This window comes from Bos indicus x Bos taurus, chromosome 3 (genome assembly GCF_003369695.1).
Source record: "Bos indicus x Bos taurus breed Angus x Brahman F1 hybrid chromosome 3, Bos_hybrid_MaternalHap_v2.0, whole genome shotgun sequence".
Classification (NCBI taxonomy): domain Eukaryota; kingdom Metazoa; phylum Chordata; class Mammalia; order Artiodactyla; family Bovidae; genus Bos; species Bos indicus x Bos taurus.
In genome coordinates, this window is record NC_040078.1 from 101,178,143 (window position 1) to 101,204,529 (window position 26,387).

General features: G+C 39.3%; 1 protein-coding gene across 1 annotated transcript in view; it reads left to right on the forward strand.

The window, feature by feature from the left end:
- The first annotated feature begins 2,217 nt into the window (after positions 1-2,217).
- EIF2B3 (eukaryotic translation initiation factor 2B subunit gamma) overlaps positions 2,218-26,387 on the forward strand; it is a 114,839-nt gene continuing 90,669 nt past the window's right edge. The window contains exons 1-3 of the mRNA XM_027537445.1: positions 2,218-2,314; positions 5,131-5,287; positions 14,645-14,793. Coding sequence (XP_027393246.1) covers positions 5,140-5,287; positions 14,645-14,793 — 297 coding nt within the window. The 5' untranslated portion in view covers positions 2,218-2,314; positions 5,131-5,139. The remainder of the gene's footprint in view (positions 2,315-5,130; positions 5,288-14,644; positions 14,794-26,387) is intronic.

Genomic DNA, 26,387 nt, shown 5'->3' on the forward strand with positions numbered 1-26,387 from the left:
CTCCAGTTCCCTGAAAACACTTGCTAATTTAAACATGAGCATTTAAAATGGATGCCAGATATGAGGTTGAATGCTGTTCTTACTTCATAACTAGTTCTCACCTCAAAACCATGCTGTAATTCCCAAGGCTTCTGCTTGCTTGAGCTAATACCAAAGAGAGAAATAATCTTGCTGCAGAAGGAAATGGTAATCAAGTTTCAGGTCTCCTGTGGCCAAAGCAATCACTCCATGGCTCCCTTTACCAACTCAGTGTTTAGAGCTAAGTAATTTTCCAATAACTCATCACCAGCATTCTAAGTGAAAGAGAGGCAGGGCACAGATAGGCTAGTTTTATGGATGTAGCCACAGGACTTTTTTTTTTTTTCAGTACATTCTAGGCTGAGCTCCTACTCTTCTGGCTGAAAGTCAGGGAAAAATTACAAGTCCTGTCTTGGTGATTGTTGTAGTCCCACTATCTAGGATCTCAGACACTGGTTGGCACATATTAGGCATGCAATAAATATTGTTGAATGAAGTCAAATTCCTTTATTTTTATTGCAGAAGTTAGACTCCGCTTCCTAACTGGCAGGGAGCTAAGGTAACTAAAGTTTTAACAGATGGATAGAGGACTTCCCTGGTGGTCCAGTGGTTAAGAATCCACCTGCCAATGCAGGGAACATGGGTTTGATCCCTGGCTGGGAAAGACTCCATGTGGCACTGAGCAGCTAATCCTGTGTGCCACAACTGCTAAAGCCCTCGTGCCTCAGAGCCTGTGCTCTGCAACAGGAGAAGCCACGGCATCGAGAAGCCTGTGCACGACAAGCAAGAGTGGCTCCGCTCACCCAACCAGAGAAAGCCCTTGCACAGCAACAGATCCAAGGCAGCCAAAAATAAAACAAATACATTTTTTTAAATGAAAGAAATATTATTAAAAAGAGATGGATAGAAAAAGAGGAAGCTTCCAAAAGAGAGAACGACCATTGTTCCTGTTATTCAATGTAGTTTACGGAATTCCCTGGTGGTCCAGTGGTTAGGACTCCATGCTTTCACTGCCAAGGCTTGGGTTCAATTCCTGGTTGAGGAACTAAGATCGCTTGAGCCCAGCAGCGCAGCCAACAAAACAGAAACCACACAACCCCCACCCAAAACCAGATAATGCAGCTTAACAATCTTCCTTTAAAATGTACTGCTTAAAACAAAACAAACAAAAAAGAATTATTTTATTGTTATCTCACAATTGTTGGAGTCTAGACTCAGCTGTTTGGGTTCTCCATCCGGATGTTGCAGCTTCTTAACTGGTCTCTGGAAGCAGAGATTCTTTATCAAAACAGCAACCACAGTGATCCTTTAAAAGCCTGTTATATCGCTGCTGCTCTGCACAAGTCAAGATCCTCACAACGCCTACAAGACCCACAGGATCTGAATTCTCTACCTTCTCCCCCATTGTCTCTCTGGCTTCCTCTGCCGTCATCCACTCTCCCCCAGCTCACTTTTCTTCAGCTCTGTTGGCTTCTTTGTTGTTCTCTGAAGTTGCCTTCTCTCTCCAAGGCCTTTGCACTTGCTGGCTAGTCTTCTTGGAAGGCTCTTACCCAAGATATTCATTTGACTCACTCTCTCCAAGCCACTGTTCAGTATCACCATCACAGTGCTGCTAAGTCGCTTCAGTAGTGTCTGACTCTGGGCAACCTTATGCACTGTAGACCGCCAGGCTCCTCTGTCCAAGGGGTTTTCCAGACAAGGATACTGGAGTGGGTTGCTATGCCCTCCTCCAGGGGATTTTCCCCACCATTACCGTGAGATCTTCCCGAATCCCACACTCCCGACCAACTTTTGATGGCTAAAGGTGGATGTTTTCCATACCATAATAATCTGGTTCAGAAAGCCAACGTTGAGTGGCCACATTAGACCTCACTGGTCACAGAAAACCTTGGCAATCCTTGGTGATTTCTCCACTGGCCAGCCCTAAACCGCAGCTCCCAATAAGCTGTCCTTCCGCAGAGTGGTAGTAGGGACCAGGTCCTAGAAGAATTGTCTGAAGGAAGAGACTGGAACTAGTTCTCCTGCAACGTGAGGGACGCTCCGTGGGCGTTGGTAATTTGTGAATGAATGAAAAGGCTCCGGCGGCCCCGCCTCGTCTACTCTTCCCCTCCTCCCAGTGGCGCCCGTCTCCGCCGTCATCTATTACTCGGTGCTCGTTTTCTTCTCTGCGGGCCTGCCCAGCGCGTCCCATCGATCTGCCCGGCCATCGTGCGCCTGCGCCTTTTGGCTGTCAGTCGGCGGCAGCGTGGGGAGCGCGGGGAGCGCTGGGAACCGTGGCGGCGCGCGGGGACCTGAGGTAAAGCTGCGGCTTCTGCGCTGCCAGGCCGCGCACGAGCGGGCTGGCGGGGGGAGCCGCGCGGTGGAGGCCGCCGAGCCTCACTTCACCGGAGGGAGGCGGGCTCCTCAAGCCTTGCAGAGGAGGGCCCGAGGGGGTGGCAGGGGTGCAGAGCCCGAGTCGCCAGCTCGAGTGCCTCCCGGACCTGGCCGCGGAGCCAAGTGCCCGAACTAAAAGGAAGCTCGGGGAGCATCTGAGCCAGCCACCTTGTGCAAAAGTTGAGGAAATTGTTTCAGGGAGGGGAGGATCTGCTGGAAGTCACAGCGAGTGAGCACCGGACGCCCTGCGCACAGTGCCTGATCCTTTCCACTTAAAAGTCCTTCGTTCTTTTATTCTGTTTTTGGTTGTTTTAGGTGCAAGATACAAATACAAAGAGCAATACAATAAAGTCTGGCTGAGAGATCAGTTGTGATTCGGGGTTTTTATCAATTTACAAAGGGAGAAGGCAGTGAGGGCTGTATCGGAGGCAGGTTGAAGATGACAAGAACACCCTCTCTAAAGCCTGAGTGGCTAGCGAGTTATTGCCTTGATTCCCATCGCTCAGAGTCGTGGCAGTGACATTGAGACATTTGTCAGGCTGCCTGTTATCAGTTATGTTCATGATTATCACCCAGAGCCTCGTTGAGAGCAGGAACCTCAGATCCTAGTGATCTGGGTTCTAATGTCCCTTCTGCACATGTTTGAGCTTGACGCATACTCTGGGTTGTTGTGAGGTTCACAGATGCTCATTCCACAAGTACTGACTGAATGCCTGGCATCTGACAGGAATTATGTCAGGTACTGGGAATACAGCGATGACAGTCAAGGAACTCAAAGGAAATAGACATTTAAATAAACAGGCAGATGGACTTCCCTGGCAGTACAGTGGTTGAGACTCCACACTTCCAATGCAGGGGCAGTGGGCTCCATCCCTAGGGGGTGGGTTGAGGGAGAGGGGAGTAAGATCCTACATGCCACACTTGCCAAGAAATAATGAAAATTAAAATGGGCAGTGAATCCTGAAAGGTAGAGATGATCTGTATATAGTAGAATGGAAGCCTTTAAGGAGAAAAGAGTTACTTCTCTGAGAGGGTGGGAAGGGATAAGAATGTCTTTATACACAAGGTGATTCTTCAACTGAGTCTTTAATTGGTGATTACATACTGGACACAGGAGAAAGGCAACTAAGGAAGCAAGAATAGCGATTCAGGGACCAGAATTATGCAACAGCATGGTTCAGCTGGCACAGAAAGTTTCCATGACCTGTCTATTATCAAAAACTTGTATAATGCTTGTCATTGTTTTGTGTGCTTTACTTGGGTTAACTTATTTAATATTTATAACAACTCTGTGAAGTAGAAACTAATTATCCTCACCTTAGAAAATTAAGAAAATGGAGGCTTGGGAAAGGTATGTAGCTTGCCCTGGATCTTACAGCTAATTCATGGTAGAGCTAGAATTAAAATCCAGGCAGTCTGGTTAAAGGGCCTGTGAACTTAACCACCAGGCTCTTTTCTAGAAACTGAGGATGCTGAGTTTTAAATGTCAGGCCCCTGATTACCTCACCTGTGAGTGACAGAACCAGAACTCAAACTCAGGTCTTTTAACTCTTAAGGATCCAGTGTTAATACTTTTCATAGTAACATCAGATGTTATGAGATTTATATAATGCCAGATTGAAGTTAAATACCAATCTGAGGCAGTGCCTGCTGGAATTGAAAGTACCGTATCTTTACGTTGTGGATGTTGTGTAAGAGCCTTTACTTTGTGCTGGGGTGTATGGTGTGTGTGTGTTGCAGTTTAGATACTGATGTGAGGAGCCCAGGACTGATCAAAATTATGATAAAGGAGCAACATTATTTCCCAGTTTGGTGTTAAATACGTTTTTGTTTCCAGAGCATTGAATTTCACTTTGTTTTTAAAAGGTTACATCATTTGTTGTGAGTCAAATAGTACTTCTATTTTAAATCAATAAGGATTTGTGAGCTTTTAATGTGCCTCTCTTATGTGGTAGCAGCTGTAAAGAGATTTTTTTTTTTTGAATGTCAAACAGTTTCATTTATCACCTTGAGTCTGAAAAAAAGAAATTAACTTGGTTTGTTTCTGTAATTGGGCTCTGCAAACCTAGGTTAAGATACAAGCCTACATTTGAGTTTATAGTGTTATATTTCAAGTTGGGGGTAATGAAAAAATGGGAGCAGGTGGCTGAATTAATAGAAGCATCTTAAGTCATTTCATACTTTTCAGAGATCTAATGTGCTTGTCTTTGTGCTGTTAATTCTAGTCAGAAGTTTTAAAATTTTTTTCAGGGAATACAAACTCACATATCAGAAACCAACTTGGTAAACTCTTACTCCTTTAAGAGTCAGCTCAAGCATCACTTTCCTATAAAACCTTCCCTATGTTTTCTAGGAAGACTTAGGTGTTACTGTCACTATATATGCCTACTGTACCTTAGATATATCCTTGTCATGGCATTAATGATGTTGTATTGTAATTTACTGCATTTGTCTTCTCTTAATTGTCAACAATTCAAGAGCAAGAGCCAGATTTTTGTTTTATTCATGTCCCCCCTCTAGCCCATAATCCCAGGCTGGAAATGAGAGTATTTATCAGTAAGAGAATAGGATAAATGTGATGTTTATACTGTGGCTAAGGAGTCTTTCTTATTCTGGTTATTGGTGTTGGAAATGACGTTTGTCATAAGTGAATATCAATAACCTAAATAAAAATAAGATTAATACTGTGTGTACATTGATTTTATTACGTTTTTCTCTTGGTTTTCTCTGTGATTACAGTTTTTAAAAATGGAATTTCAAGCAGTTGTAATGGCAGTTGGAGGGGGATCGCGAATGACAGACCTGACTTCCAGTATTCCCAAACCTCTGCTTCCAGTCGGCAACAAACCTTTAATTTGGTACCCACTGAACCTGCTTGAGCGTGTTGGATTTGAAGGTGAGTCATGGCAATGAGATATACTCACAAAACTTTTAGGGTTCTTTATCCTAGTAATTTATCAGCTTTATGAGGGTGAGAGAAATGAATGAAAGAAGACTAGGACTCAATGTTGGCTGGAGACTGGCCTCTTTAAATTAGAAACTTTGGAGTATTCTATTGCTGTGTGAAAAAGGTTGAGAAGATAGTGCTAAGTGTTTCTCTTTTAGAGCTGGTCTCCACAGTGATCCAAGATAACCCTGGAAGGATATCAGAACATAATATGAGAACGACCACATGCCTCATAGTATTTACTGAGAACCTGTATGTGCCAGGTAGTATATTAAACACTGGAGTACGGAATTGAAAAGGTTAACTCAAGCCCTGATTTCTAGAACCTTAAAGTCTAGTGGAGAGATACATATGTAAACAGATTATCATTGTGTAATGTGATAAATGTTATAACAGAGGCACATTATAAGTGCTTGTTATTAATATAAGGAAGATACTGTTTGAACTTGCGAGATTCAGAGAAGACTTTACAGAGTAGCTGACCCTTGAATTGACTCTTGGAAAATAGATTGACATTCTGACCAGAAGTATTCCATACAGAAGTAGTAAATTTTGCAGAGATAGAGTCATGATCAGCACATATTCTCGCAACGACTTTTCTTTTCTTTTTTTTATAACTACTTTTCATTTTATTTGGCTGTAACATCAGTGTGTATTCCCTGGTGGCTCACTGGTTAAGAATCTGCTTGGCAATGCAGGAGATACAGGTTTGATCCCTTGGTTGGGAAGATCCCCTGGAGAAAGAAATGGCAACCTACTCCAGTATTCTTGCCTGGGAAATCCCATGGACAGAGGAGCCTGGTGGGCTCTAGTCCATGGGGTTGACAAAGAGTCGGACATGACTTAGTGACTAAACAACAGCAGCAATATCGAGCGTAAGAGGGAAAAAATGTAATGAGAGAAATGAACAGGCATTATACTATGAAGGGCCTTGTATTCCATGTTGAGGAATTTAGATTTTTTTTTTTTCTTGAAAGCAATGGGAAATCAGTGAAGAGCCTTTTTTTTTGGCTGTGCCACAAGGCATGTGGGATCCTAATTCCCCTAACCAGGGATCAAACCCATGCCTTCTACAGTGGAAGCACAAGGAAGTCTTGAAAGGATTATTAAACTAAAGTTTAAAATGGTTAAATTCATGTTTTCGCTACTCTTAAGTCCTTTGTATCTTTATATAAATTTCAGAATCAGCTTATCAATTTCTACAAGAAAACTTGCTAGAATTTTGATTAAGACTGAATTGAATCCATATATCAGTAGAAAGAGAACTCACATCTTAACAGTATTGAGCCTTCTGATTGAGGAGCATGATATAACTCTCCTTTTAGTTAGGCCTTTTGTAATTTCTCTTAACTTACACAACTACTCTATAGTTTTCAGTGTATAGGACTTACACATATTTTATTGTATTTATTTGTTCAGTTCAGTCGCTCAGTTGTGTCCGACTCTTTGTCACCCCATGGACCGCAGCACGCCAGGCCTCCCTGTCCATCACCAACTCCCGGAGTTCACTCAAACCCGTGTCCATTGAGTCGGTTATGCCATCCAGCCATCTCATCCTCTGTCGTCCCCTTCTCCTCCTGCCCTCAGTCTTTCCCAGCATCAAGATCTTTTCAAATGAGTCAGCTCTTCGCATCAGGTGACCAAAGTATAGGAGTTTCAGCTTCAACATCAGTTCTTCCAATGAACACCCAGGACCGATGTCCTTTAGGATGGACTGGTTGGATCTCCTTGCAGTCCAAGGGACTCTCAAGAGTCTTCTCCAACACCACAGTTCAAAAGCATCAATTCTTCAGCACTCATCTTTCATTATAGTCCAACTCTCACATCCATACATGATCACTGGAAAAACCATAGCCTTGACTAGACGGACCTTTGTTGGCAAAGTAATGTCTCTGCTTTTTAATATGTTGTCTAGGTTGGTCATAACTTTCCTTCCAAGGAGCAAGCATCTTTTAATTTCATGGCTGCAATCACCATCCGCAGTGATTTTGGAGCCCAGAAAAATAAAGTCAGCCACTGTTTCTCCATCTATTTGCCATGAAGTGATGGGACCAGATGCCATGATCTTAGTTTTCTGAATGCTGAACATTAAGCCAACTTTTTCACTCTTCTCTTTCACTTTCATCAAGAAGCTCTTTAGTTCTTCTTCACTTTCTGCCATAAAGGTGGTGTCATCTGCATATCTGAGGTTATTGATAGCTCTCCCGGCAATCTTGATTCCAGTTTGTGCTTCCTCCAGCCCAGCTTTTCTCATGATGTACTCTGCGTGGTTCATGTATTGCTGAAGCCTGGCTTGGAGAATTTTAAGCATTACTTTACTAGCGTGTGACATGAGTGCAGTTGTGTGGTAGTTTGAGCGTTCTTTGGCATTGCCTTTCTTTGGGATTGGAACGAAAACTGACCTTTTCCAGTCCTGTGGCCACTGCTGAGTTTTCCAAATTTTATGGCATATTGAGTGCAGCACTTTCACAGCGTCATCTTCCCGGATTTGAAATAACTCAACTGGTATTCCAGCACCTCCACTAGCTTTGTTCTTAGTGATGCTTCCTAAGGCCCACTTGACTTCACATTCCAGGATGTCTGGCTCTAGGTGAGTGACTACACCATGGTGATTATCTGGGTCATGAAGATCTTTTTTGTATAGTTCTTCTGTGCATTCTTGCCACCTCTTCTTAATATCTTCTGTTTCTGTTAGGTCCCTACCATTTCTGTCCTTTATTGTTACCGTCTTTGCATGAAATGTTCCCTTGCTATCTCTAATTTTCTTGAAGAGATCTCTAGTCTTTCCCATTCTATTGTTTTCCTCTATTTTCTTTGCACTGATCGTTGAGGAAGGCTTTCTTATCTCTCCTTGCTATTCTTTGGAACTCTGCATTCAAATGGGTATATCTTTCCTTTTCTCCTTTGCTTTTCGCTTCCCTTATTTTCACAGCTATTTGTAAGGCCTCCTCGGGCAGCCATTTTGCTTTTTTGCATTTCTTTTTCTTGGAGATGGTCTTGATTCCTGTCTCCTGTACAGTGTTACAAACCTCCATCCATAGTTCATCAGGCATTTTGTCTATCAGATCTAGTCCCTTAAATCTATTTCTCATTTCCACTGTATAGTCATAAGGGATTTGATTTAGGTCATACCTGAATGGTCTAGTGGTTTTCTTCACTTTCTTCAATTTAAGTCTGAATTTGGCAATAAGGACTTCATGATCTGAGCCACAGTCAGCTCCTGGTCTTGTTTTTGCTGACTGTATAGAGCTTCTCCATCTTTGGCCACAAAGAATATAATCAATCTTATTTTGGTGTCGACCATCTGGTGTTGTCCATGTGTAGAGTCTTCTTTTGTGTTGTTGGAAGAGGGTGTTATCATAAATGGTAATTATTTCAATTTCCAGAAAATTCATTGCTAGTACATAAAAACATAGCTTTTTTATGCTGCCCTGTATCCTACAACTTTGCTAAATACACTTATTATTAATTCTGGCAGCCTTTTGTGGATTCCTTAGGATTTTTTACAATTTTACCTAATTGACATTTATAGAACATGCCACCTAGTAAAGCAGAATGCACAATTCTTTTCAAATGCTAAGAACTTTTACTAAGATAGACTGTATTTTTTGAAATAAAACAGGTCTCAATAATTCTTTGAAGATTAAAATAATACAAAATATATTCTCTAACCACAGTAGAGTTACATTAGAAATCAATAACATACAGGTATCAAGAGAATCCCTAAGTATTTGGAAATCAAACCACATATTTGTACATAACCCAAAGAGGAAAACACAAAGGAAATTTAAAAAACAATTTTATTAGAGTATAGTTGATTTACAGTATTGTATTAGTTTCAGGTGTACAGCAAAGTGAATCAGTTATACATACACATATATCCACTCTTTCTGTAGACTCTTTTCCCATATAGGCCTTTACAGAGTATTGAGTAGAGTTCCCTGTGCTATACAGTAGGTTCTTATTAGTTACCTATTTTATATAGTAGTATTTCTACATCAATCCCAAACTCCCAATTTATTCCTTCTCCCTCTTTGCCCCCTGGTTTGTTTTCTACATCTGTGGCTCTGCTTCTATACAGGCTTCATTTGTACTCCTTTTTTTTAGATTCCACATATAAGCAATATCATATGATGTTTATCTGTCTGTGTCTGACTTCCATGACTCAGTATGACAGTCTCTAGGTCCATCAGTGTTGATACAGATGGCATTATCTTGTTCTTTTTTATGAGTGAGTAGTATTCCACCAAGTATATATATGACATCTTCTTTATCCATTCCTCTGTTGATGGGCATTTGGGTTGCTTCCATGTCCTGGCTATTGTAAATAGTGCTGCACTGAACATCGGGGTGCATGTATCTTTTTTTTTTAGGTATCTTTTTGAATTGTGGTTTTCTCTGGGTATATGCCTAGGAGTGGGATTACTGGGTCATATGGTAGTTTCAATTTTGGGTTTTTTTAAGAAACCTCCATACTGTTCTCCATGGTGGCTGTACCAATTTGCATTCCCACCAACCATGTAGGAGGGTTCCCTTTCCTCCACACCCTCTCTAGCATTTATTGTTTTTAGATTTTTTTTGGGTGATGGTTGTTCTGACCAGTGCCAGGTGATAGCTCATTGTAGTTTTCATTTGCATTTCTCTAATAATTAGTGATGTTGAGCATCTTTTCTTGTGCTTTTTGGCCATCTGGCCACAAGGGGAATTAGAAAATGTTTTTAACTTACTGAAAATGAAAATTCAGTGTTTTAAAACTTGAGGGATGTAGCTAAAGCAATGTTTAGAGAAAATTTTATAATATTAAGTTCTCTGTTAGAAAAGAAATGTCTCAAATTATCATCTAAGTTTCTACTTTGACAAACTGGAAAAAGAGAAGCAAATGAAACTCAAGTAGAAAGGAGATAAAAATGATAAGAGTAGAAGTAAGTGAAATAGAAGCCAAAAGCATTAGAGAAAATCAGTAAAACCAAGAGGTGACTCTTTAAAAAAAATATCAATAGAATTGTTAAATCTTTAGTTAGACTGATCAAAAAAAGGGGAGAAGACACAAATTACTAATAACAGGAATGAAAGATGAAACATCACCACAAATCCTACAGACATTAAAAGTTAATAAGCAAGAGAGTTCCTTGGTGGTCTAGTGGTTATGATTCTGCACTTTCACTGCCGTGGCCCAGGTTCAGTCCCTGGTGGGGAATTGAGATACTATAGCCATGCAGCGCAGTCAAAACAAGCAAACAAACAAAAAAGATAATAAGCAAATGTGAACAACTTCATGGTAATAAATTTGAAATACAGATTTTTAAAAAAATTGCTTTGGGAGCTGTATGAAGAATTAGTGTGAGGGGGTCAAGACTATAAGCAAGGAGATGAGTTAAGAAATTGATACAAAAGTCCATGCTAACAACAAAGAGGGCCTGAACTAAGGCATTAGTGCTAAGGATGGTGAAGAAGGCCCATTTGGGAAAGTTGTTGATTCATGGGGAGGGGTAGTAGAAAGAAAGGGATGAGTTCCCTCTACTTTCTGCTTCGGTAAGTAGCTAAGTGGATGGTGATGTCAGTAATAGGAGAGGAAATGTAAGACAATGAACAGGTTTGAACGAAGACAGTGAGTTTGGCTTTGGCCACAATGAGTTTGGGGTGTCCTTTGGTTAGATATAGCAGATTAGAATACCAGATGGAGGTGGTGCCAGATCCTGGGCCCTAGGCTTATGATCCAGTGTTTATTCCACTCATACTTTCTTGAGACAGACCCATGAACACTTCTTTGCAGTGGTCTGTATGATATTGACATTGAAATGTGTTTTAGAAAAGATTTTCTTTTTAGAACTCAGTATCACAGGTGAATGACACATCTTAATACACTTTTAAATATACTACTTTCCTTTAATAAGTTCTTATGGCTTTGTCATTTATCACTTTTTTTTTTTCCTCTTGCTATATATCTTTAGTTATATTTGGGGATAGTCTTTTGTGGTATATTAAATGCCTGTTATATAGAAAATTCCTTCTGAATGAGGCTAACTCAGAATTTGGAGAATGACTCCTAAACATGATATTCTGGAGTTGATCTATAAACTCTTTGTTCATTCTGTTCATATAGTTCATTATTTTAGGAAGTTCATAGCCCTGCTTAGCATTAGTCTCTCCATAATGAATAGCAAGGAGAGAGAAAGCCTTCCTAAGTGATCAATGCAAATAAATAGAGGAAAAAATAGAATGGGAAAGACTAGAGATGTCTTCAAGAAAATGAAGAGATACCAAGGGAACATTTCATGCAAAGATGGGCACAATTAAGTACAGAAATGGTAGGGACCTAACAGAAGCAGAAGATATTAAGAAGAGGTGGCAAGAATACACAGAAGAACTGTACAAAAAAGATCTTCATGACCCAGATAACCACAATGGTGTGATCACTCACCTAGAGCCAGACATCCTGGAATGTGAAGTCAAGTGGGCCTTAGGAAGCATCACTACAAACAAAGCTAGTGGAGGTGATGGAATTCCAGATGAGCTATTTCAAATCCTAAAAGATGATGCTGTGAAAGTGCTGCACTCAATATGCCATAAAATTTGGAAAACTCAGCAGTGGCCACAGGCCTGGAAAAGGTCAGTTTTCATTCCAATCCCAAAGAAAGGCAATGCCAAAGAATGCTCAAACTTCTGCACAATTGCACTCATTTCACATGCTAGCAAGGTAATGCTCAATATTCTCCAAGATAGGCTTCAACAGTACATGAACCGTGAACTTCCAGATGTTCCAGCTGGATTTAGAAAAGGCAGAGGAACCAGAGATCAAATTGCCAACATCCGTTGGATCATCGAAAAAGCAAGAGATTTCCAGAAAAACATCTACTGCTGCTTCATTGACTATGCTAAAGCCTTTGACAGTATGGATCACGAGAAACTGGAAAATTCTTAAAGAGACGGGAATATCAGACCACCTTACCTGCCTCCCAGGAAATCTGTATTCAGGTCAAGAAGCAACAGTTAGAACTGGACATGGAACAATGGACTGATTCAAAATTGGGAAAGGAGTATGTCAAGGCTGTATATTGTCGTCCAGCTTATTTAACTTCTATGCAGAGTACATGATGCAAAATGTGGGACTGGATGAAGCACAAGCTGGAATCAAGATTGCCAGGAGAAGTAACAATAACCTCAGATATGCAGATGACACCACCCTTATGGCAGAAAGTGAAGAGGAACTAAAGAGCCTCTTGATGAAAGTGAAAGAGGAGAGTGAAAAACTCAACATTCAAAAACGAAGATCATGGCATCTGGTCACTTTGTGGCAAGTAGATGGGGAAACAGTGGAAACAGTGACAGGCTTTATTTTCTTGGGCTCCAAAATCACTGCAGATGGTGACTGCAGCCATGAAATTCAAAGACGCTTGCTCCTTGGAAGAAAAGCTGTGACAAACCTAGACAGCATGTTAAAAAGCAGAGACATTACTTTGCTGACAAAGGTCCGTCTGGTCAAAGGTATGGTTTTCCCAGTAGTCATGTATGGATGTGAGAGTTGGACCGTAAAGAAGGCTGAGTGGGGAAGAATTGATGCTTTTGAAGTGTGGTGTTGGAGAAGACTCTTGAGAATCCCTTGGACTGCAAGGAGATCCAACCAGTCAATCCTAAAGGAAATCAGTCCTGAATATTCATTGAAAGGACTGATACTGAAGCTGAAGCTCCAATACTTTGGCCACTTGATGTGAAGAACTGACTCAGTGGAAAAGACCCTGATTCTGGGAAAGGTTGAAGACAGGAGGAGAAGGGGACGACAGAGGATGAGATGGCTGGATGGCATCACTGACTCGATGGACATGAGTTTGAGCCAGCTCCGTGAGATGGTGATGGACAGGGAAGCTTGGTGTGCTGCAGTCCGTAGAGTCAAAAAGAGTCAGACATGACTGAGTGCCTGAACAGAACTGACTGGTCCAATTATGAGACTGTCCCATGTTTATAGTTAACTCCCTTCATTCGACCTAAAATCTCTCCACCGTATGGAAATGTCACCTTCTTGAAATCCCAAACAGTGTCAGTCACCCTGTCCTCTATGTTTTCATCACACTTCGTTTTTCTATCTCAGTACCTTTTAAGGTCTGCTTTATGCTGTAGTTAGTGGCATGTTAGACTGATCTTCCTGAGAGCAGGTACTGTGTCTAATTCATCTCTGTAACATCAGCATTTTATATACGGTATATACTAAATTGGACTTGAGTTCATCATGGCCTGCCTCAAAAGCCATCCCTTCCATGAAGCCTTCCTTAACCATTTTCATGTCTAAAATTTCATGTTACGTTTCTTAAGAATAGGAGCCATGTTTAGTTCATTTCTGAATTCTCAGTGCCTGAATTTACATATTAAATATAATTGTATTTGTTGGTTGAATGAGTGAGTTAATGACTGAAAGAAAGCTAAGTGGGAAAAGGAAGAAAGAAGGAAGGAAGAAAGAAAAGAAGAAAGTGAAAAAAAGAATGATTATAGTGAAAGGGAGAGGTAATTGAGCACTATCATGAAACACATATAGAAATTGTTACACTTTAGAGATGCTAAAATCTAATCTTCAGATATCTGCAACACATGTTATATTGCAGTGGATTACATTACCCTGCCAAAGATCTATGACAGAACCCCAAGTTTTTGTTAATTGATGGCTATATGGATAAGGTGAAGGCATCTATTACATGGAAATTGTCTGTTACTGGATTCGTTATGATCATCAGTGAAACACTAATAGCCATCTGATGGGAAGTGGTGATAGCTCTCTCTTTGTAGTGAATGAAGTTTTAAAATGTGATCCCAGGATTTCCCTGGTGGTCCAGTAGTTAAGACTCCATGCCTCCAATGCAGGGGACACAGGTTCAATCCCTGGTCAGGAGAACTAAGATCCCACATGCAGCATGGTGTGACCAAAAATTAAAACTAGAATAGAATAGAATCTCATTGGTATATGGTTTAATAAGTGCTCTTTTGCATTCTTTATGTCAGGAAGAAGTAGTGTTTAATATATTAACATGTTTTATCTTAGATCTCTTGCTTACTGGTTTTATGTACCCTGAACAAAGTCACTTCATATCTTTTAGTCCAAGTTTCCTCATTTGTAAAATGGAGGAATTTTACAATTTTTAAATAATTTTCTGTAAGAATTAATTGAGAAGATGCATGTAAAGTATGTTGCAAAATCTCAATAATATTAGCTGTCATTACTAAATCTAGAAACAGACCAAATCTAATTGAAGTAGTGTAACCACGGTCTAAATGAATGAGAGTTTTTGCACTATTCCTTCCTTTTTTTTCATGCTATAGAAGTCATTGTCATTACAACCAAGGATGTCCAAAAGGCTTTGTGTGCAGACTTCAACAAGATGAAAATGAAGCTAGATATCGTGTGTATTCCTGATGAAGCTGACATGGGAACTGCAGATTCTCTGCGCCACATATATCAGAAACTTAAGGTGAAAAACTATTTATTGATTTTTTTTGTTTATTTGTTGAAAATAAATATCATCTTGTTTTCCCAATGCATTGCAGTTTACAATGTGTTTTAAAAAATATATTCTAGTACCCCATATTTTGTTGCCCATGTTTCAGCTGCTGTTTAGTTTGGTTACTAGTAAAGATTTAGACACTCAGTTGTCACAGTCACTAGTTTCCAGTATTTTTCAGTCATACTACATCTTTATAAAAAAGATACATTTCTAATGTACTTCAGAAGATTCCATTTATATAAAGTTCATGAATAAGCAAAACTTATGTATAGTAGGGGCTTCCCTGGTGGCTCAGCTGGTAAAGAATCTGCCTGCAGTGTGGGAGACCTGGGTTCGATCCTTGGGTTGGGAAGATCCCCTGGAGAAGGGAAAGGATACCCACTCCAGTATTCTGGCCTGGAGATTCCACGGACTGTATAGTCCATGGGGTGTCAAAAGAGTTGGACATGACTGAGCAACTTTCACTTTCATTTTCATGTATAGTAATAGAAATCAGACCACCAACTGACTCTGCAGATGAGAGATTGAGTGGAAAGAAATAGGAAGAAACTTTAAAAAATTTCGGCTCCTTCACATGATAGTATTTGGAAGTTTAGTCTCCTTTAATTAAGCAACTAACATGAATGGGCTTCCCTGGTGGCTCAGTGGTAAAGAATCTGCCTTCCAATGCAGGAAACACAGGTTTGATCTCTGATCTGGGAAGATTCCACATGCCTCAGGGTAACTAAGCCCAGGTGCCACATCGTTGAGCCTGTGCTCGAGAGTCTGGGAACCGCAACTACTGAGCCCACGTATCACAGCTGCTGAAGCCCCCACGCACTAGAGCCCATGCTCCACAGCAAGAGAAGTCACCACGATGAGAAGCCTGAGTACCTCAACTAGAGAGTAGCCCCCGCTTGCTGCAACTAGAGAAAAGACCGTGTAGCAATGAAGACCCAGCACAGCCAAAAATAAATAAATAATAAATAAAATTATTTTAAAAATGATATAGCAAGTAAATAAAAATTTAAAAAAAATTATATTGCGAGCCTACGGATATGAGGATGCAGTCTCCCCCATGGTTTGTGGCACATAAACTGAGAAAGATCCACTGTTGACTATTCTAAAATTGATGTCCTTTGGAAAAAATTCATTCTGATAATGTTGCCATCTTGTTTGAGTTGGGGAGCAAAATTTCTCCTACTATTTCTGGTGATTGAAAACAGATATATTAATACTTTCTGCCTATCTGTGCACCAAAGAGCAAAAAATTAATGCAGATATTTACATGGCCTTTCCCTTCCTTTGCATGCATGCTCAGTTGAGTCCAACTCTTTGCAACCCTGTAGATGGTAGCCAGTTTTTTATTCTTGTCCAGGCAAGAATGCAGGAGAGGGTTGCCATTTCCTACTCCAGGGCATCTTCCCCACCCAGGAATCAAACCCTCATCTCTTGAGTCTCCTGCATTGGCAGGCAGATTCTTTTACCACTGAGCCACCAGGGTATGTGTATACACAGTGCCCATTTACTGTGTATAAATGTATTTTATGTTTATATACAGTAAAATAGATATTGAGTATATAGTTTGATGAGTTTTGACAGTTATATACACTCAGATTATGCTGTGGCTCGGTTGCTCAACGTGTTCAACTCTTTGTGACCCCATGGGACTGTAGTCTGCCAGGATCCTCTGTCCATGGGGATTCTCCAGGCAAGAATACTGGAGTGGGTTGCCATGCACTCCTCCAGGGGATCTTCCCAATCCAGGGATCAAACCCAGGTCTCCCACATTGCAGGTAGATTCTTTACCATCTGAGCCACTAGGTTATCATTATCCAAATCTAGAACATTTCCATCACCTCTCACAGTTCCTTTGTGCTTCACTTTAGTTAATCCCCCACCTTTAAAGTCAACTGCTATTCTGATTTCTGTCACCATATGTTAATTTTGCTTGTTCATGAACTATATATAAATGAAATCATATAATTTTATTTTGGTTTCTTTTGTTCAACATAGTATTTTTCAAATTCATATTATTACTAGTATAACTAGTTTGTTCTTATTTATTGCTGAGTAGTATTCCATTGAATAAGAATACCACTATTTACCCATTTTTCTGTTGATGGTCATTTGCATTGTTTCAAAATTTTAGATATATGAATAAAGCTGTTATGAACATTGTTCTGCAGATCTTTTTGTAAAAATATTACAGTTTGAAAAAAATTACATTATAGTTTGTAGAATATACTGTATTGAGAAATGCCAGATAGTTTTCTAAGTGGTTGTACATTTTATACTTCTGTCAGCAGTGTATAAGAATTGCATTTGCTTCACATCTTCATCAACACTTGGTACTGTCAATCTTTTTAATTTTAACCATTCTAGTGGGTATTACGTAACACTATCTCATTGCGGTTTTAATTTGCATGTCCCTGATAATAATGATGCTCATCACATTTTCATGTGATTATTGACCATTTGTTTATCTTCATGGAATGTCTATTCAAGACATTTGCCTTTTTTTTTCAGTTTTTATTATAGATTATAGAAATTCTTTGTATATTATAGATACAAGCCTTTTGTCAGATATGTGTTGTGAATATTTTCTGCCAGTCTCTGGCTTGCCTTTTTATATTCTTAATGGTGACTTTGATGGCCAAAAGTCTTAAATGTTGATGAAATCCAAATTACCGATTTTTTCTTTTATGGTTAGTACTTTTTTTTTTTTTTTTTTGCCATACCACGAGGCATGCTGGATCTTAGTTCCCCAACCAGGAGTTGAACCTGTGCCCCCTGCAGTGGAAGCATGGAGTCTTAGCCACTGAACTGCCAGCAGAGTCCCCTGTGGTTGGTGTTTTTTGTATCCTAAGAAATCTTTGCTTACCCTAAGCATAAAAAGATATTCTTTTGTGTTTACATCTAAAAGTGTTATAGGAATAAAGGTTTACTTTTTTCTGTATGAATATTCAGTTGTTCTTGCATCATTTGTTAAAAAGACTTTGCTTTCCCCATTGAGTTGCTCTGGTGCCTTAGTTGAAAATCAGCTGACTGATGATGTGTGTGCTATTTCTCTTCTCTCTTCTTTGTTCCATTGGTCTGTTTGTCTTGTCTCCTTCTGTACTACATTTAATAAAGTCTTGATTATCTTAACTTTATAAAGTTGGTATTGAAATCAGGTACTATAAATCTGCCAACTTTGTTCCTTTTCCTTAAGATTGCCTTGATTATTCTAAGTCCTTTGTATTTCCACATAAATTTTAGAATTAGTTTGCCAGTTTTTAGCCAGAAAAACGCTTTCTGGGATTTTGATTGGCATTGCACTGAATCTTTTGGTCATTTTGGGGGAGAATTGACATCTTAATATTGAATCCTTGGACATCTACTCATTTAGATTGCCTGTAATTTCTCTCAGTAGTGTTTTTTTAAATTATTTTCAGTATAGATATTTTGAGCATCTTTCAGTAATTTTATTCCTATTTCATCAGTTTGATAATATTGTAACTAGTACTTTTCATTCTATTTTCTAATTGTTTATTACTTGTATATAGCCACACAGCTGGATTTTATGTATTAGCCTTTTACCCCTTAACTTTCTTAAATTATAGATTCTTTAAGATTGTCTATATACAGCATGTTGCTTGCAAATAAAAACAGTATTACATCTTCCTTTTTAATCTTAATGCCTTTCATTTCTTTCTATTGTCTTATTTCCCTGGCCAGGGCTTCCAGAAGTTTAGTGTATATAGACATTTCCTTTTACTTTTTGGCCTTCTTTTGTCTTTCTGTGCTTTCATACAAGTAGATTTTGGTGCTTCTGATCAGAAGGGAGATCTCTAATACTATCATGTTGGGTGTGTGGCTTTCTTGAGTACAGTTTCTTATTTAGGGAAGAAATGGAGGATTTCTCTAGGATAATGAGAAGAGAACTGTGTTCTTTCACAGGGTTAGATGCCAGGTTTACCAAGAAGCTTAGGGTGTTTAGTGGTCTTCCCAAGAGCTGTTTTAGTTACTGTCTAAAAGTTTAGTATGGAGATATAAACTAGACTCTCTACTCCCTAATCTGTAGATCTTAGAAATGCTATTTTTGCCCTAGTCTGGAACTGGAGATCCTGGGAGTTCCATGCAAATAAGTTCCTATAACCCATAGAGGCTTAGGGGCAACTATTAATAGAGGGCATGAGGTAAAGAGTAAAGTAACTGCCAAAAGGACATTTTATTCCCAAGCCACTACCTCTTCTTATGGTTTTGATCACTTCTTATTTTAGGGCTTCTCCTCATCCCTGAGATCAGAATCCTCATTAACTCATGCTGCTGCTGCTGCTGCTGCTGCTGAGTCGCTTCAGTCACGTCCGACTCTGTGCAACCCCATAGACGGCAGCCCACCAGGCTCCCCCGTCCCTGAGATTCTCTAGGCAAGAACACTGGAGTGGGTTGCCATTTCCTTCTCCAATGTACGAAAGTGAAAAGTGAAAGGGAAGTCGCTCAGTTGTGTCCTACTCTTCACGACCCCATGGACTGCAGTCTACCAGGCTCCTCCGTCCATGGGATTTTCCAGGCGAGAGTACTGGAGTGGGGTGCCATTGCCTTCTCTGTTAACTCATTCTTCACGATCTCATTTCTTTTCCTTCCTTACTCCTGTTTCCACATCACTTACACAGCATCCTTTACCTATACTCCTACCTCTGAGCTTTCTTAAGTTGTGACTTTGACTAGCAGGTCTCTGCTCTCTTTGCTATCTGCTTGGTTTCTCTTGTACCAGTGACTCCTGAAATCCTGGCTTTGTCACGTCAGCTTGCATTCTCACCTGGAGTAGAAGGCAACAGAACTGACCTGTGGAGGAACATAAGTAGCCTCCTGAATAACCATTAAGAACAAAGTCAAACTTGAGCCAAAATTCAGAACTGTCTGATTGGAATCAACGTGAACTTGTAGGAAGCGCAATGGAAATACATATAAACAGTTGAAGAGTTGAGACAGCCTGAGGAGGCAGTTGTTTGCTAAGGGATGACACGTAGCTCCTTAAGGGAGAAAGTAACAACCTCCAGCTGTGCTGTGGTTTAAAAGCAGTGCTTCTTTGAGCCAATTTATTTCTCTTCCCTTTTGCCCACAAGAAAGAAGTGAAAAAGTGAAGTCATTCAGTCGTTTCTGACTCTTTGCAACCAACCCCATGGACTGTAGCCTACCAGGCTCCTCCGTCCATGGAATTTTCCAGACAAGAGTACTGGAGTGGGTTATCATTTCCTTCTCCAGGGGATCTTCTCAACCCAGGGATTGAACCCGGGTCTCCCGCATTCCAGGCAGATGCTTTACCATCTGAGCCACCAGGGAAGCCTAAAAGGCGACTTCCTAAACATTGATTCTTTTTCAATAAGATTTTTGGTAGATAAGAATATTACCTTTGAGTTTTGAGTTTATTCGCTTTTGGTTCTTTTATTTTTACCCACTTCCTACAGATTGAGTTCCTCAAATTTTACTGTGAGGTTATCCCATGTGGTTTCTGCTTTTCTCAGAGAAAGACCACAGTAGTATATTAGCTTTATTTGGCTTCTTTGTTTAAAATGTATTTTACCATTTTAATTTACCATCTTTGTCATTTGCATTGCATTTGCTAAATGTATATTCTTATAGATTATTGGAGGTGGACGTCATATCAGCTATGTTGTATTCTTTCAACATATTTCATTTGGTTTTATCCTTGTGGCATTCTTTTCTACTTCATTTTGCCTTATCTCATCATACAATTTCACTGATTTACTGGCTTATCACTTTTTATTTCAGCTGCCCAAACCTCTTTCTCTGACTTATCAAAAGAGATTATTGGCTCATTCATTCTCCCAGGCCCTGGGTGAGTGAGCTCCATTTTTATAACTGGTGCTGATAATATAAAAGTACTTAGATTTTGTATTTTCTTCATAGTAGTATTTCATATTTATCAGACTGACGAAGGATTCAGTCTTACCTATGTCTGAAAAAACTTTGTCCTACTATTTCTGGTGACTGCAAACAGATGTATTAATATTTTCAACTTACCTGTACACTAAAGAACAAAAAATTCAGATATGTACATGGCCTTTCCCTTCCTTTGTGGGCGTGCTCAGTTGTGTCTGACTTTTTGCACTCCTATGGACTGTAGCCCTCCAGGCTCCTCTGTCCATGGAATTCTCCAGGCAAGAATACTGGAGTGACCGTTGCCATGCCCTCTTCCTTGGGATCTTCCTGACCTGGGGATTGAACCCGCATCTCTTATGTCTTCTGCATTGGCAGGCAGATTCTTTACCACTAGCGCCACCTGGGACAATACAGTATCATTAACTATAGTCACCAAGTTGTACATTGCATCTCCATGACTTACTTATTTTATAACTAGAAGTTTGTACCTTTTAGCTCCCTTTGCCTATTTCGCTTACCTCCCACCGCTGACCTCTGGCAACTACTAGTCTATTCTTTGTAACTATGAACTTGGCTTTGTTGTTGTTTATTTGTTTTTAGATTCCATGTGTAGGTGAGATTATATGGTGTTTGTCTTTCTCTGTTTGACTTATTTTAGTTAGCATATGCCTTTAAGTTCCATCCATGTTGTTGCAAATGCCAAGATTTCACTATTTTTAATGGCTGAATAATATTCCATTGTATGCATATACCACATTTTCTTTATCCATTCATTTGTCCATGGACACAGGTTGTTTACATATCTTGGCAGTTGTATATATGCTGCAGTGAACATTGGCTAACTTCCTTCTCTTTTTCAGTATTTTCTTGTAAACTGGAGTTTGGATCTAAATTTAATTAGATTCAGTGTCAACTTTTTTTGACAATAATACTTCATGTGTTTACTTCATATTACTTTATATTCAGAAATGAAATCAGATATTTCTTTTAAAAGCCTTGATTTTGACTATGATGTCAGTCTTAATAAAGTGGTTAAAGAAACAGCTCAAATGGTTTCTTTTTGTGGAACATGTTTATGGACTATAATCTGGGCTCTAGGAGAAATAGAAGCTTTTAAATTTTATTGAAATTGATTTTTCAGTTTTTCTTTTATGGTTTGTGATTTCTGGTTTTTGCTTTAGAAATTATTCCCTATTTTAACATCTTAAAAGAGATTTTCTTAAAATTTCATATAAAAGTTTAATCTTGCTTCTTACATTTGAGGCTCTAATTCACTTAGAATTTCTCCATTTATTTTAGTCTTTTAAAACATATCCCAATAAAGTTTTATAATTTTCTTCATAAAAATCTTATTTACCTTTTTTAGGTTTGTTCCTAGATTATGTTTTCATGCTATCTTTGTGTTAGTATATATATTGTATATGCAAATAATATACATATATATATATATATAATTTAAAGAGTCAAATAGTTACAAGACTTAAAGTAAATAACAAGGGTCTCCTGCACTGTCCTTCCTTGTTTATTATTCTTACTCTTCAGAAGCAACTGCTTTCAGCTCTTCTTTTTTTCCTTCTGATAATGCCCTCAAAATTTCTAAGTACCATATTTATAGTACTGTTTTCTTTAAGTTTTAGATATTATCTATTGTAATGCACTATGGAAAGTAAGGATTTGACTCATTTAGCACCTTGTCTGCCCTTCTCCAATGTACATAAGCTCCCTCTTCCTTAATCTCCCAATAAAGTAGCATCAAAATTTTTATTAAATCAATTATGAGGGACTTATTTACAGCTGAGTTATATAGTGTACTAGTGTTACATTCCCCCCCCCCCTTTTTTTAAAAACATTTATTTATTTGGCTGCTTTGGGTCTTAGTTGCAGCATACAGGACCTTTAGTTGTAGCATGTGGTATCTAGTTCCCTAACCAGGGATCAAACCCAAGTCTCCTGCATTGGGATCACCAACTCTTAGCCACTAAACCACCAGGAAAGTCCCTATATTTCCCTTTTTAAAAAATCAACTTTATTGAGTTATAATTTGTATACAATAAAATATACCCATTTTAAAAGTACAGTTTGATTTTTTTTTTTTAAATCAGGTTTATGGAAGTATAAATTACATACATAAAATTACCTTTTTTGGTATACCAAGTTTTTTTTTTTAATTTTATTGGAGTATAGTTGATCCACAATGTTGTGTTAGCTTCAGGCATACAAATAAGTGACCCAGTTACATACATACATATATCCATTCCCCTTCAGACTCCCCCCTGCCCCATATAGGTTATCATAGAATATTGAGTAGAGTTCCCTGTGCTACACCATAGGTCCATGTTGGTTATCTTAGATATAGTAGTGTGTGTGTTGTATACTGAGTTTTGATAAAGATATAGATATGGAAGGTATATATCAAGATAAAGAAGAAAAGTTCTATCAACTCTTCCAGAAGTTCTGTCAACTGTTCCAAGTTCCTTTTTTTTAATACAATGATTTGTTTTTCTTAGAGTTATTAATTGCCTCCCTTTTAAAGTTGCTTAGTTTTTTGTTTCTATCACTAATTCATCCTCAGGTCCTTTAAAAGGAATGAAAAGATGTCAATTTGTTTAAACACTTTAGGTATTCTGTCCATCATTTTTTTTTTCTTTTGAGACTGTCCTCCTGGAAGCCATCTATTCTCTCTTGCAATTTCTACTCATTGCTCTAGCCTGCTACAGATCTGTCATCCTGGGACTTCTTTTCACTATCATTCTGTGAATCCCCTTTTCTCTCCTGTGTTGGATACCCTGGTTCCTATATCTCACATTTTATTCTTTCTTGGTTTACTCTCCCATTTCAAAGGAACACAGTCCTTATTGGCTTTTTAAAGAGAGCATGAAAGGTAAATATTTTGAGAAGTGCACGTTTAAAAATTTTATTCCATCCTTACTCTTGAATGATAACTTATCTTTGCATAGAATTCTAGGTTAGAAATAATATTCTCTCAGAATTTTTTGTCCCAGGACCAAACAGACAAACGTCCTTGATGACTCCCTGTGCTACAGGTAGATTTTTTTCCTCCAAATTTACCCTTTCACTGAGGTCCCATTTATGCAGAATCTCAGTTCAGACTCCCAGCTTTCATGCTTTCATACCAGCTTCAAGCTACATCTTTTGCCCAGTGTAACTGGTGGCTCAGTGGTAAAGAACCTGCCTGCCAATGCAGGAGACGTGGGTTTGATCCTTGGATCAGGAACATCCCCTGGTGAAGGAAATGGCAGCCCACTCCAGTATTCTTGCCTAGGAAATCCCATGGACAGAGGAGCCTGGCAGGCAACAGTCCATGGAGTCTCAAGAGTTGGACACACCTTAGCAACTCAGCAATAACAGCAAAATTTTCAACGTAGTTTTCATTTTCTTCTTCAATTCTGGCACTTGGTATTTTCCTATTCTTTCTCATAAGTTTGAATACATTTGGAGTAATTTTTTGTTAGTGCCTTATCCATAATTTTTAGGTATTTGTAACAGTTTTGGGGTTCCTAGCCCATGAGATTTCCAACACCAGAAGCCTCCATGCTATACACTTAATATGCATGATTTAATTTAATCCTCCAACTGCATTCTGAGGTATGTTCTCTTTATCTCCATTTTTTCTTTTGTTCCTTTTTGCAAAGATATCCCATATATATGAATTAGAAAAATTAATATCGTTAAAGTGTCCACACTAACCAAAGCAGCCTACAGATTCAATGCCATCACTGTCAAAGATCTAGTAACATTGTTTACAGAAATTGAAAAAAAAATCCTAAAATTCATATGGAATCACAAAAGACCCCTTATATCTAAGTGTACTTTTCATGAATCATATTTTTTGTTTTTACATTTTTTTCAAGATCTTGTAATAGCCTGTAATGGAAAAGAATCTTAAAAAAAAAAAAATATATATATATATATAAACTGAATTTATATATAAATACATCTTAAGAATATTATTTATATATATAAATAAATCTTCAGAATATTTTATATATATACGTGTATATATAAGCTGAATCTTTGTTCCCATTTTACAGGTGAGGAAAGTAGGGCTCATAGAGGTTGAATAACTTTCCTACACTTCAGGTGGAAAGAAAGACTGTACATTAGGTGCCAAAGTCTACTGCTAAGTCACTTCAGTCGTGTCCGACTCTGTGTGACCCCATAAACGGCAGCCCACCAGGCTCCCCTGTCCCTGGGATCCTCCAGACAAGAATACTGGAGTGGGTTGCCATTTCCCTCTCCAATGCATGAAAGTGAAAAGTGAAAGTGAAGTCGCTTAGTCGTGTCCGACTCCTAGCAACCCCATGGACTGTAGCCTACCAGGCTTCTCTGTCCATGGGATTTGCCAGGCAAGAGTACTGGAGTGGGTTGCCATTGCCTTCTCCTGAGTGCATTGAGTAATTGAGGGATTAATAGGATCATGTCTGCTGGGTACAGTCAGATGGCACTTATCTCCTCGGAAATTGAATTTTTATTTGAGAGTGCAGTACTGGAGTGGGTTAGGAACATGGTGGGATTCCCAGGTGGCTCAGTGGTAAAGAATCCACTTGCCAGTGCAGGAGATTCAGGAGACGCAAGTTTGATCCCTGGGTCTGGAAGACCCCCTGGAGGAGGAAACGGCAACTCACTCCAGTATTCTTTCCAGGGAAATCCCATGGGCAGAGAAGCCTGACAGGCTATAGTCCCTGGGTTCCCAAACAAGCAGACACGACTGGGCAACTGAGCACAGAGTTACAGTACTGTGCGCCCTCTAGAGGAAACTACTTGGAAAAGGAAATGGCAACCCACTCCAGTGTTCTTGCCTGGAGAATCCCAGGGACAGGGGAGCCTGGTGGGCTGCCATCTATGGGGTCCCACAGAGTTGGACACGACTGAAGCGACTTAGAATAGCATAGCATATTGACACTTTCTAATTGATTCTTGTAGGAAGAATAGGAATTTGTGATGGTGTGGAGATGAGGAAAGGTAGATGTTACTAGTATGAAGGAGCTAGAATAGCTCCAGAAAAAAACATGAAAATATTGGTAGATTTTCTTGAGGAATTACTACAAAGCTGAGATATGAAGGGTATTTCTACCTCCAAGTTGTGTAATCTGAAGGCCTCACCCAGTGTTGAGCATATATACCTTTAAAACTTATACTCAAGTCTATGTTTTTTTGAGATGTACTAAAAAATAAAACATATCAATTAAATAACTTAATTGGTACTCTTTTTTTCTTTCTGGGTTGCTGTTGTTCAGTCACTAAGTCATGTCTGACTCTGTGACCCATGGACTACAGCACCAGACTTCCTTGTCCTTCACTATATCTCAGAGTTTTCTCATACTCATGTCCATAGAGCCAGTCATACTATACAATCATCTCATCCTCTGTCACCCCCTTCTCCTCCTGCCTTCAGTCTTTCCATCAGGGTCTTTTCCATCTGATGCTCTTTGCATCAGATGGCCAAAGTATTGGAGCTTCAGCTTCAGTATCAGTCTTTCCAATGAATATTCAGGGTTGATTTCCTTTAGGATTGACTGATTTGATCTTGCTGTTCAAGGGACTGCACCACAATTCAAAAGCATCAGTTCTTTGGTGTTTGGCCCTTCTTGATGGTCCAGCTGTCATGTCTGTACATGACTACTGGAAAAACCATAGCTTTGACTATACAGATCTTTGTTGGCAAGGTGATG